A 20,963-nucleotide genomic window follows, 5' to 3' on the forward strand; every position below is an offset into this window, starting at 1 on the left:
TAGCACGGAGGGAGAAATGTGGTTGTTTTAGGGCTCATGTTGTTACATTATTTACAAGCTGCCAGTTTCAGCAATTACAGACTTTAAAGCATTAAACCAAAGAGATCGTGGCACTCCGGTCTGCTATTAGACCTGAATAGAGATTATTCATTCATTAGCATCATTTTAAGATGCAGAGACTTGCCTCTCTAACGTCTTGGGTTTGGTTTCATGTTTCTACCTCATAATCAAATTTCCATTCATAGTGTTTGTATATCCAAATCAGTTCTGAATCTCTTTTTAATGAGCGGTAAAGACAGACTAAATGACTGTCATTGCAAAATACGCTAAAACCAGATTTCCATTTTTTAATGAATGTTAAAACTTGCCAATTGCTTTGGTCATCTGATAGATGGACTATGTTGAAGTAGGCTGTTCACTACAAATCTTAGTCAGTCAAAGACATTATAAAAAGTCTCCCCAACTCTGATGCAAACTAAGAAAGTGTCACACTGGAATAGAGTTCTCTCAGAGAGTTCTGAACCATTAACTGCACTAAAGAAATTAAATCATACAATCTGAATATTGTCCTTCTGCAAATCTGAAAATAGCAAGTCTATCATTAACATCTGTTAGATGACCAATACAGAAAAATGACTTTGCCCAAAATGCTCTCTTTCCTCTGGTCTTTTAAATTTTCACTTCAAATGTTCAAATGTAAATTGTATAAGGATTGATGTAGAAATCCCTTGTATAAGTGTACCAGCTGAAGGGCAAAGTCAATGATCATTACCCCAGTAAAGCTGATGGAATGAACACATTGTAAGTATGGACTTATCTACCACTGCCCTTAAAGAGCCAGTGTACATAAGAGTGTATGGTTCTTTTTATATTGCAGAAAGCTTAATAAAGATCTCAAGCGCACTGACCAGGAGGAGAGGAGAAGGCTTGTTCTTTACATGTTCATAAACACACATATGGGTTTGCATAAAATTTGGAGGGCTCAGGTTTCTTTAATAACGAACTGTCATCACTAATGGTACCTTTAGTTAACACAACATATAACACACAAAGCTCTGTAACAAAACTTCACTGTCTTTCTTAAAATGCTTATAAAATAGATTTGCACAAGAGGGGATGTCTCCTCTCTATGCAGTCTAAATCTTGAAAACCCTCTGTCACCCTTCAATCTGTTAGTAAGTCAAGTCAAAAGGAAAAAGTAACAGTATTGGGGTATTTTCACTTTTACAAACTACACATTTTATAGAAAAAGAAAAAAAAATCCTTTATTTCAAACAACACTCCTCAGTTCTATATTCTATGATACAAAAGAGAGAAGGGTGACATCCAAACACTACTTATATATCCCACTAGTAATATAATCCTGTAAATTACAAAATTTTACAAAACCAAATTTGTAAGTAAAATAGTAATAAAATAGATGTGTTTGATTCTACTGATTGTTGTCCTTTAGCAAATGAGAGGCCTGAGGTTTACACAGCTGATAGATGGGAGAGAGAGAGAGAGGGGGAGAGAGAGAGGAATGTGCTGGAGGGAAACATCAGAGGAATGGGTCAACTACAGGGAACCACACGCTAAACAACGACATTTTATTCTCCCCTCCCCCTCGCACATGAAAGAGTCATGTAAGGTGTCAAATACTCAGATGTTACTCTGTCATAGTCTTCTAAAGCTATATGTTTGTGGCTGTAGAGCGAGTCCCGCTCAAGATGAAGAACACCGAGTAGAGATATAAAGGCCGTGTTTGGATGACGGATGATCATGTGATGTTTACTGCTCCTCTGGATCTCTTGCTCCCTTTAGTTCCCTTTCCCCTTGTTTTTCTTTCCTGTGGAGAGATTGACACAAAATCTCATTATTCAGATCCAGCAGAAAACTGAACCTTTGACGACGCCTCCCCGTCTCATGCTGGTTAGGAAATGCATATGCTCTTATAAAAATAATGCTACAGTATTATTGCTTGAAACCACATTCAGATAAGCACATTAACCACAAACCCATGCTTTAAACGGACTGACTTAGACATCTGCCTCTTATGTATGAGCAGAAGTTCATTATTGATTTCAGAATCCCACTCAGACACCCACCACAGCCAACAGGCCAAGATTACACAACCAGAGCAGATTACATGCCTTCCTGACTCCATTCATCCAAACCAAACCAAACTACTGGTTGCAATATAACACCTGTTGAGTCGTGTGTGTTTGAGGAAGCTCTTTTTTTAACATTAACATTTTATTTAAACATAAAAAATTCATCCTTGAACGCAGAACCTGATTTCACCAAGTGCAACATGTTCCTGGATCAACATCTTTGTTGATCCTGGAACAACATTCAAATAAACCAATCCGATTTGAGGGACAAGTTTACAGAGTATGTCAAGTTTTGGCTAACAACAAGGGTTAGGTGTTATTCACCTAATTACCCTCTGATTTTAGGAACAACTTATGGGTGGGTTATGTTTAGGGGGATGGTTAGGATTACATTTTCAGACAGGAATGTTGCTCCAGGATCAACAAAATATGTTGACTAACTGGGCAAAATCAGGAACATGCTCATTGGCTGTCAGTTTTGGGTTTGGTGTTGAGGATGTACCTTTGGGTTTGTTTTTGACCTTGGTGGCGCAGGGTTTGGACACAGAGATGGTTTGCTGACAGTCGACGTTGAAGAGAGCCTTTTGCAGAGTGCCGGTGCGGCTCTTTGTGCTCGTGGTAGAGTCACACTCGCCCCAGTTCCCAAACTTATACTTGCAATCAGCTGCATGAAATGAGTACCAATAAAGTAAGATAATATGAAATGCACAGAACAAACAGAAATACACAGCAGCATGAAAAACACTGAATATAAAATAAAAGTGATGGCTAAACATGAGAGAAATGAAGGTAGGCAAATTTCAGCTGATTTACCACAGTTTCACTGACCTCCAAAATCTTTCTTCCAGTTGCAGGGAACTCGGCATTTGACTTTTTTGGTCTGCTCGTTGCATGTGCCCTCCCTCATGCCTGGTCCACAGTCCCCGTTATTGGCCACGCAGGTGCCATAGCGCCACTCCGCACAGTCCGCACCGCCCTTATTCTTCTCTATCACATGACACATAGGCACCACAGTTACTTCATGTGATTACAATGACCTTCCATTCAGCTGAGTAACACAAAATATGGTCTAAGGTTCAAAGTGACAGATCACAGGGTGTAATTCTGCATGAGAGCTGAACTAATGGAAGAAAGGAGAAAGGGAAGAGATGGTATCTTCATACCTTTCTTGTTTTTCCCAGCCTCTGTAGTCACGATCATTAAGGCCACCAGCACCACGATGAGGGTGGAAAACAGGCCACGCATTCTGAAAAACACAGAATAATCAGCTGCTGCAGAGCAAAAGTACAGTTTTCAGGAAATGAACAATTTCTGTCATAAGTACTGTTATCAAAGGGCAGGACAGTAATCGAGCCATCTATGCTGAGACGTTACTTTGCCCTTTTAATATTTCAAATTCCCAATTAGAGATGAATAGATGAAGCTGATAAGGATGATCATTCAGAATGATTAATTGGAGCTTCACTGACGGAATTCAACAGACTGGTATTAAAATGTCACAAACACAAAAAGTCATAGTGCTGAAGACTATGATTCTCTGCCATCACTGCCACCAGATTATAATGTAACAACAGCGCTTACATTTCTCCAGACAGCCACAAACACATCACACAGGAGTATGATGTAAGAGCTAGTGAAATGGGAGAATACAGAGTGATTTTCTTGGAATTATGATAATGACGTTCTTGGCACCGAAGGCACCGCCACTGTACTGGCTTGTTGCTGTGTGAATCATTAAACATCAACATCCAGCCCTGACTAACATCCATTCAGACTCAAGAGGAAGAGAATCGGCTATTGTTTGAACATATCCTTCTTTTCCAGAAACTCACAGTTCACACATCTGTGTCAGTCCTCAGCGGTGAACACATGATCTAAATTAATAAATGTTTGTATAAAAAACAGGCACTCTTTTGCTTCTCAACATGTCAGCGTTGAGACTGGAAAACTGGAAAAACATGGACCCCACAGCACTCACAATATTTATTTCCACTAACACTGTGAATGTCAGGTAAAAAGTTGCATGCGAGAAAGTGATTTTTTTTTTGCTGATAAAAGAGATTTTTTAATCTGGCATTTATTTGTGTGGATCATCTCAAAGTAGGTTTGCTCCATGTACACAGATCTGCTTATATGGGTTTTGTGTTTGTGACTCTGGCTGCGTGAGTGCGCTCTTTAGCCTCTGCTTGTGATCTCCATGGCAATGATTCGACCGGGTGCTGTGAGATAGTAGGAGCGTATTGTCTGAAGAGAATGGAATCATCGCCGCGGGACGCCATTCTTCCGGAACGCTCCGTGGATATGGAGGCAAGAGGACTGAAGCAGCAGCTCATGCAGAAACGTACACTCACATATGGACCCACACAGATTATAGAACTCACATTCACACATCGGCCAGCTTCCCACAGACACATTTACTAACAACTCAGCACCATTGTCAGTGTGGGAGTGACTTTTTTGTCAATAAGACGACATCCCTGGTTCAGAGTTCTGTTAGCAGGAAAAGCAATTAACGGTAACAAAAGCTGATCTCCTGTTGAAAGCGAAGACAGTCTCTGTAAGACGCAATAAAAGACTCCTCAAAGCAGCCAGAAGGAGCTGGACTGATGAAAAGCGGTATTGTACTGTCTTTGAGGATAATTAAGCATCTATTAGGTCCAAACAAGTCTCTCGTTCTGCTCGCAACACTCTCTATTCACTGTAGTCGGTGCTTCTGTTAGTCCGTCCGCTCACGCACGTTGGCCATTTCACTCTGGAGGGCCCATCAGGTCACATGTTTCCCGGCTACTCTTGTTCCCATTGTGTTTGAATTTAATATTCTGGACTCTCACTATCTCTGGGCCGTAACTTCCCACTCAAACTCCCGTCCCAGCACAAACGCTGGCCCGCATCACTCAGGCGCCAGGCCTTTATAGGTCACCATAAGCAGAGGCAGTAAAAACACTCTACCTGTTTTTTTCTCTCTCCATCTCTCACTCTCAGACACTAAATGCTTCTCTAAAGCCGTTTATAAAATATTCTGTTGACCCAGTAAATCCTGCAACTCCCTCCAAACAGTAATTAAGTGTCAGCCGCTCAGCGGAGCGTGACTAACCTCTCTCAGAAAAACACAAATCTCGAGCACCCCAACCCCCATTTTCCTGGCCCAAAAATGTCTTCACCCCCTCTCTCCCTGTCCAAAAATTCCCCCTCCTCACCTTTTTTCTCTGACCTTTCTCCAAAACCTCTCATCAGGCAGTCTTCTTTGTGTGATCCGTGTGTGTGTGTGTGTGTGTGTGCACCCAGCGGGTTAGAACAGCATTGTTAGGCAGTCTGTCCCCCCATCATATACACACACACACACACTCTGAGGGTAGAAAACCCTTTAAAAGCCCCATTCCTCTCAGAGAAACACACTCTTTGAGGGCCTTTCTCACTCATCATACGCCGTGGGGCTTCCATTATCACAAGCGCGGAGGAATGCGGGACCGCTGGACACACACGGGTTCTCTTCTCTCCCCACCTCTGGTCCTCTCTCCTCCCCTCACATCTTTTCAGCATGTCCCAGCACCCAGCGTTCAAGTGTGCGAGTCCCTCGCAGCACAACCAGCTGGACTGCAAACTCATTTCCATAGCAGAGAAAACAACACAAAGCTCTGACCCACTTCACTCATAGTTAGACACATGGCACAGTTTCACGCTTATCAGCGCTGCTTTTCAATTACAGATTTCCATTTGGAGTCTCTCCTTTCAGCAACTCTTAAATTCTATTACAAGCTCTGTTTTTTTTGTAAAGACTCTATTAAGAGGAGGTGCTTTCATTAGGTCTGAAGCGAAGCAGGCCCTTAAGGCTAAGCCGGTACTGAGCGTTAGTCATCAGAGACAGTGCAGAGGGAGTTCAAGTCAGCATTGGCTTTATCAGTCATCTAAACCACAGACAGACAGACACAGGGGAGGAGAGACACGACTGGAGACAGTGTTCAAACCAAAAACAGCTGTTTAAGTTCACCTCAGCACAAGATTTACTCAAACACAGGTCTGAGGCAAGATTTACTCAAACACAGGTCTGAGGCTAGGAGTCATAAATCACTGTGAGTCTCCCATTATTCTTTCTGATGGGTGTGTGCAGCTGTGTGATGTCCCCGCACACACACACACACACACACACACACACACACACACACACACACACACACACACACACACACACACACACACACACACACACACACACACACACACACACAGGCTGTCACCAGACCAGCTCTGTAAAGCATTAGGTAAGTGTTACAAATGCTTTCTGACAGAAACTGTGACCAGCATAGTGCTGGAGGCCTGTGAATCTGAGAGCTCAGAGTTAAAAAAACAAAACAAAAAAACATGTAATTACATCCCTGCTCCTTAAAGAGAAATCAGTGACTGAGACACTGCTCCAGCCGTTATACACACACCCTGAGGATATAAACTCATATATCCAGAGCTTGAGACTGATACATTAGGCTTAAAAGCATGTCACTACTATGCGGAGGGCAAGAGGTCTTTGTAATATCGCTCTGAAACATACTCCATTGTAATGTAAATATACTAAGTATAATATACTATTGTGCTTATCATTGAGAATTGTTCACATTTCTCTCACTTTATATGTTTTATTTGACCTGATAACGGTGTTTTGACCCAAATAGTCTCTCTTCGTCCATCATAAACTCACACCAAATCAGGGCAGAGACCAAAAGGTTGAATGTTTACAACTTTGCTGAAGTGCTGTAAAGTGGTATACCTCTAAATGTGTAATCCCTTCAATAAAATTGCATTTTTTTCACTTTCTAAGTCCCACTCTGGGATGAAAAGGCCCTGAAAAATGTCTAAAGAGAGAAATGAAAAGGGGGCAGGTCAGAATGCAGGTCAGGTGAAAGGTTCTCTGAAAGAGCGAGAGAAGAAAAGATGGAGCGCGGTCCTCTTCCTTTCTCCTCTGTACCCTTTGACCATGCTCACTTTAATCACTTCATTCAAGAGGAGAGGGAGTGAATGAAACCAAGAGCATTAAATGCACAATGATCCCTAACACACACACACACACATCTGAAACACTTTAGGTTAGAGCAGACTATAACGTGCTTTGTGTAAATACTTTTTAGCCACAATAAACTGCCTATCCACACAGAAACTGGGCACACTGAGTGTGAGCTAAGGTGACTTGATGACCAAAAATGTCCTTTTATATTATAAATAGGCTATATGCAAATTATGGTTATCAAATAAAAAAATTTGTCAGTAAAAGTTTTTAATTACAATATTGTGTCAAATTAGAAACCTTGCTGCATCATACCAGTCATTCATTATTAACATGATCGCAAAAAAAAGTTATAGCCAAAACAAAATGTAAAATTATTAGCAGCTCAAAAAAAAATTTGTTCCGTAAAGCCCTTTTTATACGCAGAAACGAACAACTTTCGCACGCGAGGAGGCTGGTCATGTAGGATGGTGATAGATCATTTCTACTTGGTTAAACTGATCTTAATTTACTACTCATCCTGTGCTGCAATCCTCCCATACAAGAAATGAATGCAACAGCGCGCGACACACACCGAGCCTTGTTTGCGCACTTCAGAACGGCTGCTATTTTAGTTTATTGATGAGTAACAAAAACTCCTAATACCAAATGAAGAGCAGTATCAAATAATTTCATACTGGGTATTTAGCTATCTAAACGCTATTCTTTAAACGTTTAAAAGCCATCAAACATTTGCTAAATAATCCTCTAAAACACGTTGTTCGTGTTAAAATATGGTATCGTTGTAGATAGCGTGGGAGAAACATCCATGTAAACTATTTCTTTCGTTTTATAACTTTTCAAGAAGTTGCGGAATAAAATAGAAAGTCCACGTACTGGTCACATAACAACTGTTGCTGTGAAAAGAGCAGATTTAACTCACTTGTTTTCTGTGTTGAAAGTTTCCACACTGAAAGGTCTTGCTGAAGTTTCGTGTGTGAACTCTTCTCCAGCATCCGCCTTTATGCGTCGCTCCGTCTCTTTGTTTCCCCCAGACTAATTTAATCTGTTTCTTTCTCCTGGACCCTATTTAAATTAACCCCACCGTGACGTCACAGCTCACGTCAGCATTAGTCAATAGACCTCATGGCACAGCCTGACCTGTAAGTCAACCTAAACATTTTTTTTTTCCAATTATTATTATTATTAGAGCTTAAACCAATACCAATAATACTGATGATAATAATTATTATTATAATACCCCAACCCCTTTGGCAGTTCCCCAGGAGAGATATTAAATAAAACAAAATCAAATGATCAAAACACACACACACACACACACACACACACACACACACACACACACACACACACCTACACACACACACACACACACACACACACACACACACACACACACACACACACACACACACACACACACACACACACACACACACACACACACACACACACACACACAGCAGTTCTAGCTATACAAGTTTGGCAAATATATCTGTCTAGTGCATGAGACCTGGCTACTAAGAACAGCACCTATTTAACTACATACAGATTACAAACAAATACCATCTTGATTTTGAAAACCATCACAATGTAAAAAATCATCGGTAATGTAAACTGTAATGCATAAAAACTTTGGACAGGAAGTCCAAACTTAGCTGGAATGTTTTCAGAGTCTTACCATTAAAGGGTCACTTACTCAGATTAAACAGCACATTTTTAATCTGTGAAATACATGCGTATTGATGAACATAGCAATATCCTGATTTCCAAATAACTGCTTCAACGAAATATCTAATTGAATCATTATCTGTTACATTTGTGTGTGTATTTGTTTGCATTTATACTGCAAGCAACTGAAACGTTTAACTGCAAATGATTTAAATGTTTTCAGAGGCTATAGATTCTCTTATTTTTTTTGTTGCCTGGTATGTGATTTTATGTGGGTGTGTTGTTAGTCTGTGAATGTGTGTCTGTAGACCCCTAAGGGCAGGAAACAGCAGCTCAATAGGACAAATGGTGCAGTCAGATAAACAATCTCTGCAGGCTGAGACAGGCAAGAACAGAACACATACACTGACCTGAGCCAACTCCACAAATAAAACCATTCTCATAGATCGTGTTCACATAAAACCTACTTTCAATAAACAAACACACACTTGTCGCACAATCAAGCATCTTTACAGCAGCACACACACAGCCTCTATAATAACGACTGAAAAAGTGACCGCAGAGCATCAGATAAGACTTTTGTTGAAGACAGAATTAAAGGGAGAAGTTATTTTATAGTTTTTCTGTAAGCTGCATTTCAGTCGGAGCAGATCTTCTGAAGGCCGTGCTTTAAAAAAAAAAGAGACTGTAATATACATCATGCATTACATTACAAGATTGCACTGATTTGATCACATATATTTAAAAGGAAAAGTACTAATGTAAGAATTTAAATGCATTCCTAATTCGAATTTCTATTTTTTATACAAAAAAAATCAGGAATCTGTTTGTAGATTTGAACAAAACTAACACACACAAAAAAGCTTTAAAACATTATCAACTTTTGAGGAGAAAGTACTGTTCGTTTTACACATTCACTCCAAGATGACTAAGTAGACCACAGGGAAAATGGGGGTGATGGAGGAAATCAAAGTGGGGTGAGGGACAAAGGGAAAGAAAGAGTGGGTTGAGAGGTTGGGAGGTTTATACAGACTACATATTTTGTAGCAAACTGAAAAGGCAAGACCTCCTCCCTACTCTCCACAGTGAAACCTCTGTCTCACAACAGAGGACCAGATGGAGCAATCACTGTTTGAATAAAAGAGAGTTCACAGCCACCACAAATGATCAACAACACCCCAACACTCCTCCTCTCCCCGCTCTACGTCGCTTTAGATCCACGGGAAGTCATGGGAAAGCTTGCCAAATGGGCAAGGGGTGAACCAGCATGTGATAGTTTGTCCATGAAAAGGTTAAAGAGTTGAAGATGAAGTCTGTGCTTTTTAAAACAGAAGTTTAGCCAACATTCACATCATCATTATTCTAAAGGCAGGGGTCACTCAGAGCATGACCAGAAGAATGGACTCTACACTTCCTCTCACATACACACGCTGCTACTCTTTTTCTTATTGCAAAAACCAATAAATATGTAAGGAAAGACTACCACACAAACTTCTAAACAGTTCACAATTCACAAGAACCCCAAAGCTTTTCACCTAATAGTGAAGATTCTATTAAATGAATTAATTAATCGTCGTGGCAATATTTTCTTTCTATTTACTTTCTTAACAGAGTTAATGCTATCATGAACTAACAATTTGTTTTTTACAGCATTTTTGTTTTTTGGTTAACATTAATTTATATAGCCTACATTTATTCATTTTTAATTCTTGTTCAATCATAATGCATTAAATAAAGTTAATTTATGCACTTTCACAAAAAAATAACATTAATTAGTTTAAACTAACGTTCACCGATTGAACCTTGTTATAAAATGTTACCAAAATATTGACACTCTATCAGAAGTCTAACAGAATCATAAATAAGAAGAATAAAAAAAGTTATATATAAGTTAAAAAAAAAAAAACACACTAAAATTCAGGAAATTACATTTATATCAATACCATTTTTTGTAGGGGTGACCAAATGCCTCTTTTTTCCAATTTATGCCCAGGCAGCAGTTTTTGATTGAATCAACCATTTTTCCTCTCAAAGAAATCACTTGAATAGAGTTGAGCTATGACTATTCAACCAGAAGAACTTGTTGATCATTGGATAATTCTCTTCTATGTTTTTTTCACATCATCAGGATCCTCCATTCATACATGATAATTCAATGAGTGATAATTCATGTCTCTCTCACAGCCATCCAGAGACAGCGATTGCATTTCTCTTATTAATAGGCTACCTGCCTCTCATCTCTGAGTTGGCAACTCACTCCTGCCAAGACAAAGGGAAACTCAGTATCAGAGTCTGAGGAAAATGTCACTATTACATTCCAAGGATGATTCAAATATATTCAAATTAGATATAGCTGTATCAGACACCGAAGCCTCACATCCATCAATCTATGTGGAGGTGTGGGAGAGCTGACGTGTGCAATGCAGAAGAATACAAATTCTTTACAGGCTGCTCAAAACAAAGCTCACATGCATGTGCACTCTTGTACCGTGACTGTCCCAGTGCCAGCTTTTGTACCTTTTTCATATCATTCTGTGGACACTGAACAGTAGCCTACAAAATGAACAGCAGAGTGTATGTAGGATTGTTTACTCTGAAGAGGTCTTTATGTTCAATTGATGGATTAGATCTCATTCTGATTCTGTAGTAGTGCGTATCTATACCACGAATGTTTTTTATCGTGCCATTTACACGCCAAAATGTATTTGCGTACATATGCTACGCACTGAAAACCCTTGGGTAGGATTAGGGGTGGGGAGTGCGTGCGCGTATTACACGCCATACAGTGCGTATCATATGCACGCAAAAACTATTTTTGGCGTATAAATGGCACGATAAATAACATTCGTGGTATAAATACGCACTTTCATGAGATCGGGCTGCAACATTCTTACTTTAAAAAGATTCTTCACATAATGATAAGGACAGAAAGAACATTCAAGGTCCAACCTTTTAAGATATCCTTGTGTTTTAAGCTACAAATGACCTTGCTGTGCAGAATGAAATATTCAGTATGCTTTATTATGTTAATAACCAGACAGTAACAAAATAAGCTCACTGAAGAGATAAATATTGACAACATGTTGTTACAGAACAGAAAATTCATAAAACATTTCTTAAAAACCAATATATTGTATTGCACTGGAACCTATGCTTTCTGCTTTCTCATTATCAAAACATCTAACAAATTCTAGCTTTAAATTGCACTGCAACAAATAACAACCTAAAACTAGACACAAATTAGTGTCAATGTCAGATCATTTCCCCTGTAAATCAAGGAAAGAGACAGTTCTTCCTCTTCTTACTGCTTTCATGCATCTCCACAGCTAAAGGCTTAAGAGCTTAACAGAGCAAGAAAATACACAGCAACAAAACACATTCAGAAATTCAAAATACATACATTTTACATTGCTTTGCCCTTTGAAAGTAAAAGTAAAGATATTTTCATATAACAGAAAGAAAATTTCTCCAAAAATCTAATCTCTTAAGTAATAATGCAGTATACAGTATAAAGGGGTGTTTATTGATAATGTTGACAATGTTCAATAGTGTCTCTACTACAGGAAGTAAAACAGGATGCATGTAATTAATGGTCACTGACAGTGTATTGATGATAAGAGAAGCTAAAATGAGCTATGCATTAAAAACTTGGTATCAATAAGAAAGGGCATGTAAGGTCCAGCCCTAAATAGCTGCTTGAGAAAACATGCAAGTATGAATTATGCATAATGAAGTAATATACATAACCATAATCTGTTGGTTGGACAAAAATCACAGCAGAGGAGACTGAAGTGTAATATTATGATGCTGCCAGAACCACTCGCAATCTCCTCTGAACGTGCCAAAGAGTAGACGAATCAATAACAAAACAAAAGAACCATATCATTAAAGTCTGGGTGCTAAAATCTTAACACCAGACTAAATAACTCGGTGATAGTGGGCTTATGCAGGGACATAGACTCGCTTGCCCTTAGAGGTGTTAGAATGATATGCTAAATGCAGTCTATAGATAAAAACTGGCCATTCAAATATCCACTTCACTGAGTTAATAGTTGTGGACTGAGTTCATGCAGTAGGACATCACAATGCCAGTCAAAATGCATATTGCTAATAATCAGGTACAGAACTGTGGACATACAAATATTTGTAAATCACCTAAGAAATTGAAGGCTGTTAAATTTCTATGGACTCCATGTCAATTAAAGATCCAAATAAATTACAAGTTTTAGAGAGAGAGAGAGAGAGAGAGAGAGAGAGAGAGAGAGAGAGAGAGAGAGAGAGAGAGAGAGAGAGAGAGACTATTATAGCAAGGCTCTAGTCTACCATATTTTAAATGAGAAATAAAAAAAGTTGTTAGATTTTGTTACGCTCAATACAACTGCTAAGATTTAAGTGACAACATTTGTTCCAACTATTACAGTACATAAGATAAAAAGGCTCCTCTAAAAATGTTTAGAAATTAATTCAAACATTTGGGGCAAATCTATGCCATCTGTCCTGCTTATTAGTCTGAAAAAGTCTAGTTTTAGGATTATTATAATTATGAAGAAATTGAAACTCACAAAATTGTCCCTTAATCCCTCCAATCTCTGAGAGAGTGAGGTGTTCCTGTAGGCGGTTTATCTCAAATAGTAGAATCAAATGATCAAAATTCCTTGGTAAAGGAATGAAGTTGGCATGATTGAATAGAAAGTACTGTTAGCTTGAAGACCAATTACAGTTTCAGCTAGCCCGCTAGCTTTGTTCTCTCCCAGAATGCATCTGTTAACCTTTGTCTGAGTGAACTACATCAAACAGCTTTTCCATTACAGGAGCTATGAAGTAACACCAATCCTCAAAACCTATCCTATACACATCACATGATCAGCCTTTACACTGGGGTTTCAGATGGAACATTATAAAATTTAAAAAAAAAAATTTTTTTTTTCAAAATCATGGACAACGAACCCAAATTTCCACATTATAAAAAAAGTGCAAAAAAAAAAAAAAAAACTTTCCGAATTTAACAAATCGATCATTAAGACCTAATCCATGTTTAACATAAGACATGTCCCATGTAAGAGTTCAGTGAGTTCAGCGTGTATAGCATATGATGTCATTCACCAAGACTCCTGTAAAATAGCTGTCAGGGTAAAAGGGTTGAATGGATGGTTGTTTAAACACTCAAACTTTTCAATGTCTTTCCCAAGAAAGAATAGAACTGAGCTAATGAAGAGCATTAAAGATGCTAGTGTATTTACCTCAATACAATGTTTCATACATTGTGAATATGCATACATCATGGATAATAACATTTATTGTAAAGAACTTTGAAACCAGTGGGTCATATCATTAAATGAAGTAGTAACCTTTCTGGACAGAGAAGAGTTTCATCCTGTGATGTAAATGACTGAAATACATTATAAATGAGTAATATTATTAAATACGTAGGTTTCAAGGCCAAAATATTTTCAATATTTATCTTTTTAGGAAAATAATTAGCATCCTAAAATCTTGAATCTGTATTAAGACATCAGCACAAAAAAAACAAAAAAAACAAACAAACTCTTATAGAGTGTGTTGGTTTATCACAAAGAATTAAGAAAAATGCTGAAACTCCAATAAACCAAAATCTAATTTACAGAGTTTTATAATACAAACATGACAACACATATTTTTTATAGCTACAAATTATATAAACATCTATTTACTTAAAAATATTGTAGGAAAGAAACTATATTTAGTACATCAATTATAAATCCATATTATAGAATAAAGAAGGCAATAGAAGCTACAGTGCAAAATGCCTCAAACAGAAAGCTACTCGCATACATTTACAGTACCAAATGTTCTTATTAGAAACTGCACAGAAATCTATGAAAATGCAAAATCCTTCCAATAAACAAACCTGAAAAATATCTAAATCGTTCCGATACTTAAAAACCAAGGCCCTAGGAAAACATTCCTGTCTTTGAACCATCCTGAACTCTTTCAGTGCAGAGGAATCTAAAAAGTTACATTATACATTAACATCATATTACTTAATGGCTCTACTGTGAGGAATTAGGAAATGAGTCAGCTATGTTGAAATGTTGTTTCGAGTTCCGGTTCATGTTCTGGACCATTGACCAGACTAAAGTTCAGCCATGACAGAGCAATACTGAAGCTGTTCACCATAGCCCTGACTCCACTGACTCTGGAGACACACACACACACGGCACTGTCCTCACCAGCCCATGGGCATCTCCGAGATCCTCATTCTATTCATCTAACATTCAGCATTGTCAAACTAGAAAAGCTAACTTGATGAGTGCATTAACATGGAGAGAATTCTGCATCCTGTTTCATACATACAAACTCTAAGATGTTTTGGCAGTGCAAATGAAATAAAAGACATTAAGTTCAACAGGTCATTCAGAGAATGATGATAAAAGCTAGAGTCCTCTTCAGAGAGTTAAGTGTCCGACCGTCTCCCCTCTCTGGGAATGAATCCCCCCTCCCCCCCTTGTGCAGTCCAGAGAGCCTGCAATGGGTATAGCGATACATTTTTGGTTACTGTTGTTTTGGCACAAAAAGGAGGACACTGGTTGAGGTGAAGGGTGAGAGGTCAAAGGTCAAACTGCAGTCTCCTGGTCTTCACGCTGGATCATTTGGTAGTGCTGGCGATTCTCAAGATACGCCGCGAGTTCTGCATCTTCCGCCTTCTCTGCACGATGCTTTGGAGTGTCGCCCTGGAAATGAAGACACATGTTAAGTCCAAACACAACAAACGCTGAACATGTTGACATAACTTGCTCTTCGTGAACTGAAGCAAAATACACAGAATATCTACGGTTGCTCCGGGCCTTAATTAGGGATAGTTCCTTTCAGACAGATTTTTCATGAACAATGACGAAGGGAAATCAAAGATTACACTGAGCCTCCAATGGTAAACATGTTCTCAGAAAACGCCTCTGTTTTTCCATGTTGCTGGTGCCAGCATTGCTCAACAGTAATTGTTGTTAATTGCAGGCAGGCCTGGTGCAGAGAGTCTGAGAGAAAGACCTGGACTGTTCCTAACAGAGCTGAGAGCACTCAAACTGCCCGCCAGGCGCTTTCATTGTGGCACAGATGAAGCTGCTTTTGTTCGGGAGCATACAGTACGAGCGGCCACCAGCACCCTTTCATACTACGCAAGTGCGGTGCTGCATCCCTCCATTTTCAGCCTTTCTCACGCAGACAAAGCCAGTTCTGGAAAAGCTGTCAAAAACTACAGAGTCCTGTAGCAAGCACAATGGAGAATATTAGCCATGATGAACTAAAAGAGACGAGTTACACAGGAGGGGAAAAAAAAGCTTTGTGGTTGAGATACTGATCCCTGCAGGGCATGCCGAACAGAAATATAATCACACTTTTATAGTGCTTTTAAAAATCAGCATGCATTCATTCTCATACAAGTCACAAAGGAGAGAAGGGAAAAAAATGATGGAAAGGATAATGGGGATGCTTATTATATAAAGACAAAGACAGATGGATAGACCGTAAGAGAAACAGAGGAAAGAAAGTGTGAGGGAGGAGAGTTGGATTGCGCCTCATCACAGGGAAATGAACGATGAGTCACTCTATCCTGGATATGATTTTTTTCTGGATTGAATGAGTGCAGGATCCTAAGATTTGATGGAAACAGAGGGAAAGCGGAGCAGAAAAGTGCTGATGGAGCTGTTAAATGCAACAGACCACAGTCCAGGAAAATGGCACCACTAAATCAGGTCTTGTTCAGTTCGAGTCTGTCAGGAGCATAGGAGGACAGTCTCGCTGAAGAGGGCAGATGAAAATCATGGGATATCCTCTGAAGAGCACAATCTCCATTTCGGTCTGTTCTCAGACCGTGTCAGACTGGTGACTTTACACATTTCATCTCCCGCAACAGCACATGAGTTACCGATAATTACATAGATAGAACTGAAGGCTGTCAGACAGACTAGAGTCCATCTGCACACAGGAGACTCAATCAGTGCCGTCTCACACATTTATCAGAAGGGAGCTGGGAAAAGTCTGTTAGACTGCTGTGAGCTTTAGAGCAGACTCTTACAGTAAGGCCCAGTGGTGCAAAGGTACAAAACTACAGGGGAAAATGAGAGCGATGGATGGTCCTGCTGAGAGTTCGAACCACAAATGAGATTTTTGTGCTTTGTGGAAAATCATTCCCTAACAAATCTCTTCAAATAAGTAGTTTTTAAATTGATGTTTCTTCTGAAAAGAAGAGAGGCAGTGATTAGAGTGTAGTGTATCTACAGCTGTGTGTAATTTTGCGGTACACCAATCAGAAGTGCTGCGGGAGAGCTCGAGTGTCTTGGCTGGCTCTGTGGAGGTGAGCGGGGGAGAGGGTGGGCTGCTGGGGGGGAAGAATGGCTCCTTGTTTCACGTGGAGGTCTTAGTCAGCACTGACTAACAGAGACGTTCGGAGAACAGCTGGAGGGCTGCAACCAAAATGAGACAGATCCAAAAGCCACAAACGTCTCCAGTGAATCGGCTTGGCATGAATCTGTATTCAGAGCTCACCAAAATTATTCCTTCCTAAATTCCCATATCAAACACAAACTTCTGACAGGATGTCAAAAGATATACTCAAAGCCATTACATTATTTCCCCTTCTGTTTTTGTCAGCATCAGACATGGGCTACGTTTCCCAAAAGCATCATAAGCCTAAGTTGATCATAGAGACCACTGGTGGAAATTGTTCTACGATCAACTTAGGCTTACGATGCTTTTGGGAAACGCAGCCCTGGTCATGAGACTTCATTCTGTGCGTGTAAGTAGACCTCTAAAAACACTGAAGGGATGTTTTAGCCAAACATGTCATCATTTACTCACCTTCATGTTGTTCCAAACCACCAAGACTTTGGTTAATCTTCTAAACACAAATTAAGATGTTTTTAATGAAACCTGAGAGCTTTCTGTCCCTCCATTGAAAGTTCAGCCAACTAAAACTTAGAAGATTCAAAAAAGGTCATAAAGGCATCGTGAAACAAATCCATTTTAATCGAGCAGTTTAATCTAAGTCTTGTGAAGAGATACAATTGCTTTATATGATGTTACAAAGATTAACCAAGTATTATGGGCTTGGAATGACTTCTGGTAAAGCTGAGTAAATGATGACAGAATGTTCCTTTTGGGGGGAACCAACCCTTTAACTTATCCAGCATTAAACATGAGCTGTGTTTCTCTAACATGTCTATCTCACCTGTAAGTCTGTCTTCATGAGAGATGCTCCCGCCTCCACTAGGTAATGACAGATTGTCCTATGACACAACGAGGCCGCTTTGTGCAACACCGTCTCTCCGCTGAATAAAAAGGGAAGAGATAGAAAGACAGAGAGAAAGCGAGAGAGAAAAGAACAGACAGAAAGAGAAGAAGGCAGAAAAACAAGTTGGAGAAATAAACAGGCTGTTAAATATGAATCTCAAGATAATTCCTGAAAAAGCTTTTGAGTGCGCCAGGCCTGACTATACTATCATAAAACAAAAGCCTTAACTTTTCCTGTCAACAGATAAAAATAACAAATGGCATCACTGTACATTACAGAATGACAGAACAGGCCTCACTTTTCTCTCTCCGTTACATCCAGAATATCGGTGGGAGCTGTGGAAAAAAAGAGAAAAAAAGACAAATTAAACCTTGCAACCGCACTAAAGCATGCGCCCTGAGGTGATGGTGTGTTGCTTAATGAAGAGCTGTAAAAAGCTTGCGTGGGAGAGAGAGATGACCTGCTTCACACATCAACCCCCTACACACACCACAGATAATGCGCATAACAGCGATTGAAAGCAAAGTAGCAAACAATACCAGTCAGAAGTTTGGACACACCTGAATGCGCTTACGTTCAGAGACCTGTAGATCTAAAGGCCTGGACAGAGACAAACGGTCTATTTTGTAGAATCTAAAATATAAGATAATCCATTTGACATAGTGTTTGTCTGGGGTGAGGATTCAAGTCTGAGACCACGCTGAAAGTCTAGCGCCTGGTTTCACAGACAGGGCTTACAGTAGATTAAGCCAGGATTAGGCTTTAATTTAATTTGGACATTTAAGTAGTTTTTATAAACATGCCTTAGAAAAAAACATTACTGGTGATGTGCATCTTGAGACAAAACAATGCCACTAATATACATTTTAAGATATGTCAGTGCAAGTTGCTTTCAGCTCAAACATACATTTTAGTCTGGGACTAGCATAAACCTTGTCTGTGAAACTGGGGAAAAGATTCAAAACTTGGAATTAACTGTTAAAAAAGATATTAAAAGAATTTAAACAAAGAAGCATTATGATAGGGAACAAACATAATATTGTACTATGATCTTCATGGGAATTAAATAGACTTTTTACTTAAATTGCTGTGTTAATAATATAATTATTATTAGAGAGAGAGAGAGAGAGAGAGAGAGAGAGAGAGAGAGAGAGAGATACGTCGCTCGTATAGGAACTGTTGTGAGATGCACACAGAGTGACTTTCTATTGCATGTGAAAAGATGGATGCTATAGTTTGAGCTGACTCACAAATGTACTCTTATTCAACAACTCTTCCTCTTCTCAACATGGACTGCATGTTCCCAGGGGAGGGGTTTATGTACATTTTAGGGTTGCTGATGTCACTAACCCGGGAGGAATGTCGTGTAGTCCCTACCAGAGTTTGTTGTAGTCCTTAAAAAAACATTTCTTTAAAAGCAAATATTTCCCTTTGCTTTGAACTTTGAGCATTGTAACTTTGCAGATGTTGTTTATGCTCAAACAGCAACATTACACACTAACTAAAGTTATAAAAGTGGATTACCCCTTTAAAACGTGGATACAATTCTATAATTCAATAATACAAAAACAATTTTGGGGATCAGTACTAACATTTTTAAATTGGGATAAAACTTTTTTGATTTTTTTGAAATGGTTTTAAAACATTTAGAAATTATTTATTTATTTATTGGTAGTTTTTCTCATAGAAAAAATACTATTAGAAATTGCCAAAAACATTTTAGAGGTCCACAGAAGCACTTCCAATGATGCCGGCAGGTATGAATTAGGCTTGTACCAGCTGAACATTGAGGTCCAGAAGAGATGCGTTCAGTTTTGGCATCAACTCCATCAATCCATCCTCGCCAATGAAACCAGACTCTAAACACATTTGCTCTTCAACTAGTCCATGAAACTCAACTCTTGATTGATTACAGCTACAACCCCAAAACTTTTATTAAAGAAATTGAAAAAAAAACTAAAAGTTACTCTTGACAAAACACCAAAAACTCAATACACAAAATAAACTCCAATGTTATTTGACCCTAAATAGAACCCCAAAATTGACTAATTATTTATTAATTAAACAATTTAAAGAAAGACAAACCCTCCCCAAATACAGATGGAAAGGAAAGCACACAGAAACATGAACACAGAGAGAGCAGGGGTTCTGTAGACACTGTGATCTACAGCAAAGAGAGGATTAGAAACACTTCCTCATCAGTCCTAAATATCATATAGGAAATATTATAAGAGAATATAAGAGAAACATTTCTCCCTAGATTTGAAACACTGATCCCATCATTCAACTTCAACTTAGTGAAACTGAGAAAATGCCTTGGAGAAGATGATGGGACAGCTGCAACTACTGCTAAATATGTGTTAGCCTAAATTGAAAGAGACTGCTGACAATGCTAGTTTCACTTTAAAGATCTAAGATTAAGTTCTTTCAAAGATCTACTCCAAATATTTCACATTGATCATTCAAAAGAATGAACAAGAGGCATAAAAACTGCAGCGACAACGATACCCCGTCTATGCCAGAAGCATTTTAGAGATGTTACAGACATGTGTTATTATGTGATCATTTACCATTATCAATGATGTATCTGACAATCTCCTTGCTGCCCACTTCCACAGCATAGTGCAGTAGGGTACGGCCCACAGGGTCCTGCACACACAGGTCTGCCCCCAGCTTATGCAGCTCCGTCAACTGCAGAGAAAAAGCTGCCAGTTAAACAAACCAACACTGAGATAAACACATCCTCAAAACAATGGCAAACCAACGAGAAAGCATCATTATGGTAAGCCACATGGTATCCTTATCACTGAGGCTCATCAATTATTCCAAAGTTTCCGCACAGTAATTCAAACAGAATCTAGTGATGGGCTCAGCTATGCTTAAGGAGAAAAGCACAAGTTTGGCTGATGGCTGATAGCAAACGTGCCAGCGACAGTCTCAG

At 39.1% G+C, this 20,963-nt stretch overlaps 2 protein-coding genes across 32 annotated transcripts in view; both read right to left on the bottom strand.

Annotated features, from left to right (window-relative positions):
* Positions 1 to 969: 969 nt before the first annotated feature.
* Positions 970 to 8,145, bottom strand: mdka (midkine a). Its single transcript, XM_079639453.1, has 5 exons — positions 8,009 to 8,145; positions 3,257 to 3,339; positions 2,922 to 3,080; positions 2,596 to 2,757; positions 970 to 1,828 (listed from the first exon to the last, which is right to left on the bottom strand). Exons 2-5 carry the CDS (start codon positions 3,336 to 3,338, stop codon positions 1,800 to 1,802), a joined length of 432 nt encoding a protein of 143 aa, XP_079495579.1. The 5' UTR covers position 3,339; positions 8,009 to 8,145; the 3' UTR covers positions 970 to 1,799.
* Positions 8,146 to 11,762: 3,617 nt separating this feature from the next.
* dgkza (diacylglycerol kinase, zeta a) overlaps positions 11,763 to 20,963 on the bottom strand; it is a 104,733-nt gene continuing 95,532 nt past the window's right edge. For 29 of the 31 annotated variants that reach the window (XM_079603835.1, XM_079603836.1, XM_079603831.1 and 26 more), the window contains 4 exons: positions 20,593 to 20,713; positions 18,321 to 18,357; positions 17,960 to 18,059; positions 11,763 to 15,467 (listed from right to left, as the gene is read on the bottom strand). In XM_079603835.1, coding sequence (XP_079459961.1) covers positions 15,351 to 15,467; positions 17,960 to 18,059; positions 18,321 to 18,357; positions 20,593 to 20,713 — 375 coding nt within the window. In that variant the 3' untranslated portion in view covers positions 11,763 to 15,350. The remainder of the gene's footprint in view (positions 15,468 to 17,959; positions 18,060 to 18,320; positions 18,358 to 20,592; positions 20,714 to 20,963) is intronic. The other 2 variants (XR_013796530.1, XM_079603846.1) reach the window with 1 other exon arrangement.

This window comes from Phoxinus phoxinus (genome assembly GCF_949152265.1).
Source record: "Phoxinus phoxinus genome assembly, chromosome: 2".
NCBI classification, from domain to species: domain Eukaryota; kingdom Metazoa; phylum Chordata; class Actinopteri; order Cypriniformes; family Leuciscidae; genus Phoxinus; species Phoxinus phoxinus.

Coding starts and splice junctions, on each gene's coding strand:
- mdka (XM_079639453.1), bottom strand. CDS start 3,338: ATGCGTGGCCTGTTTTCCACCCTCATCGTGGTGCTGGTGGCCTTAATG. Junction 3,081..3,256: donor GGCTGGGAAAAACAAGAAAG/GTATGAAGATAC, acceptor GTCATGTGATAG/AGAAGAATAAGGGCGGTGCG. Junction 1,829..2,595: donor GGTCAAAAACAAACCCAAAG/GTACATCCTCAA, acceptor ATCTCTCCACAG/GAAAGAAAAACAAGGGGAAA.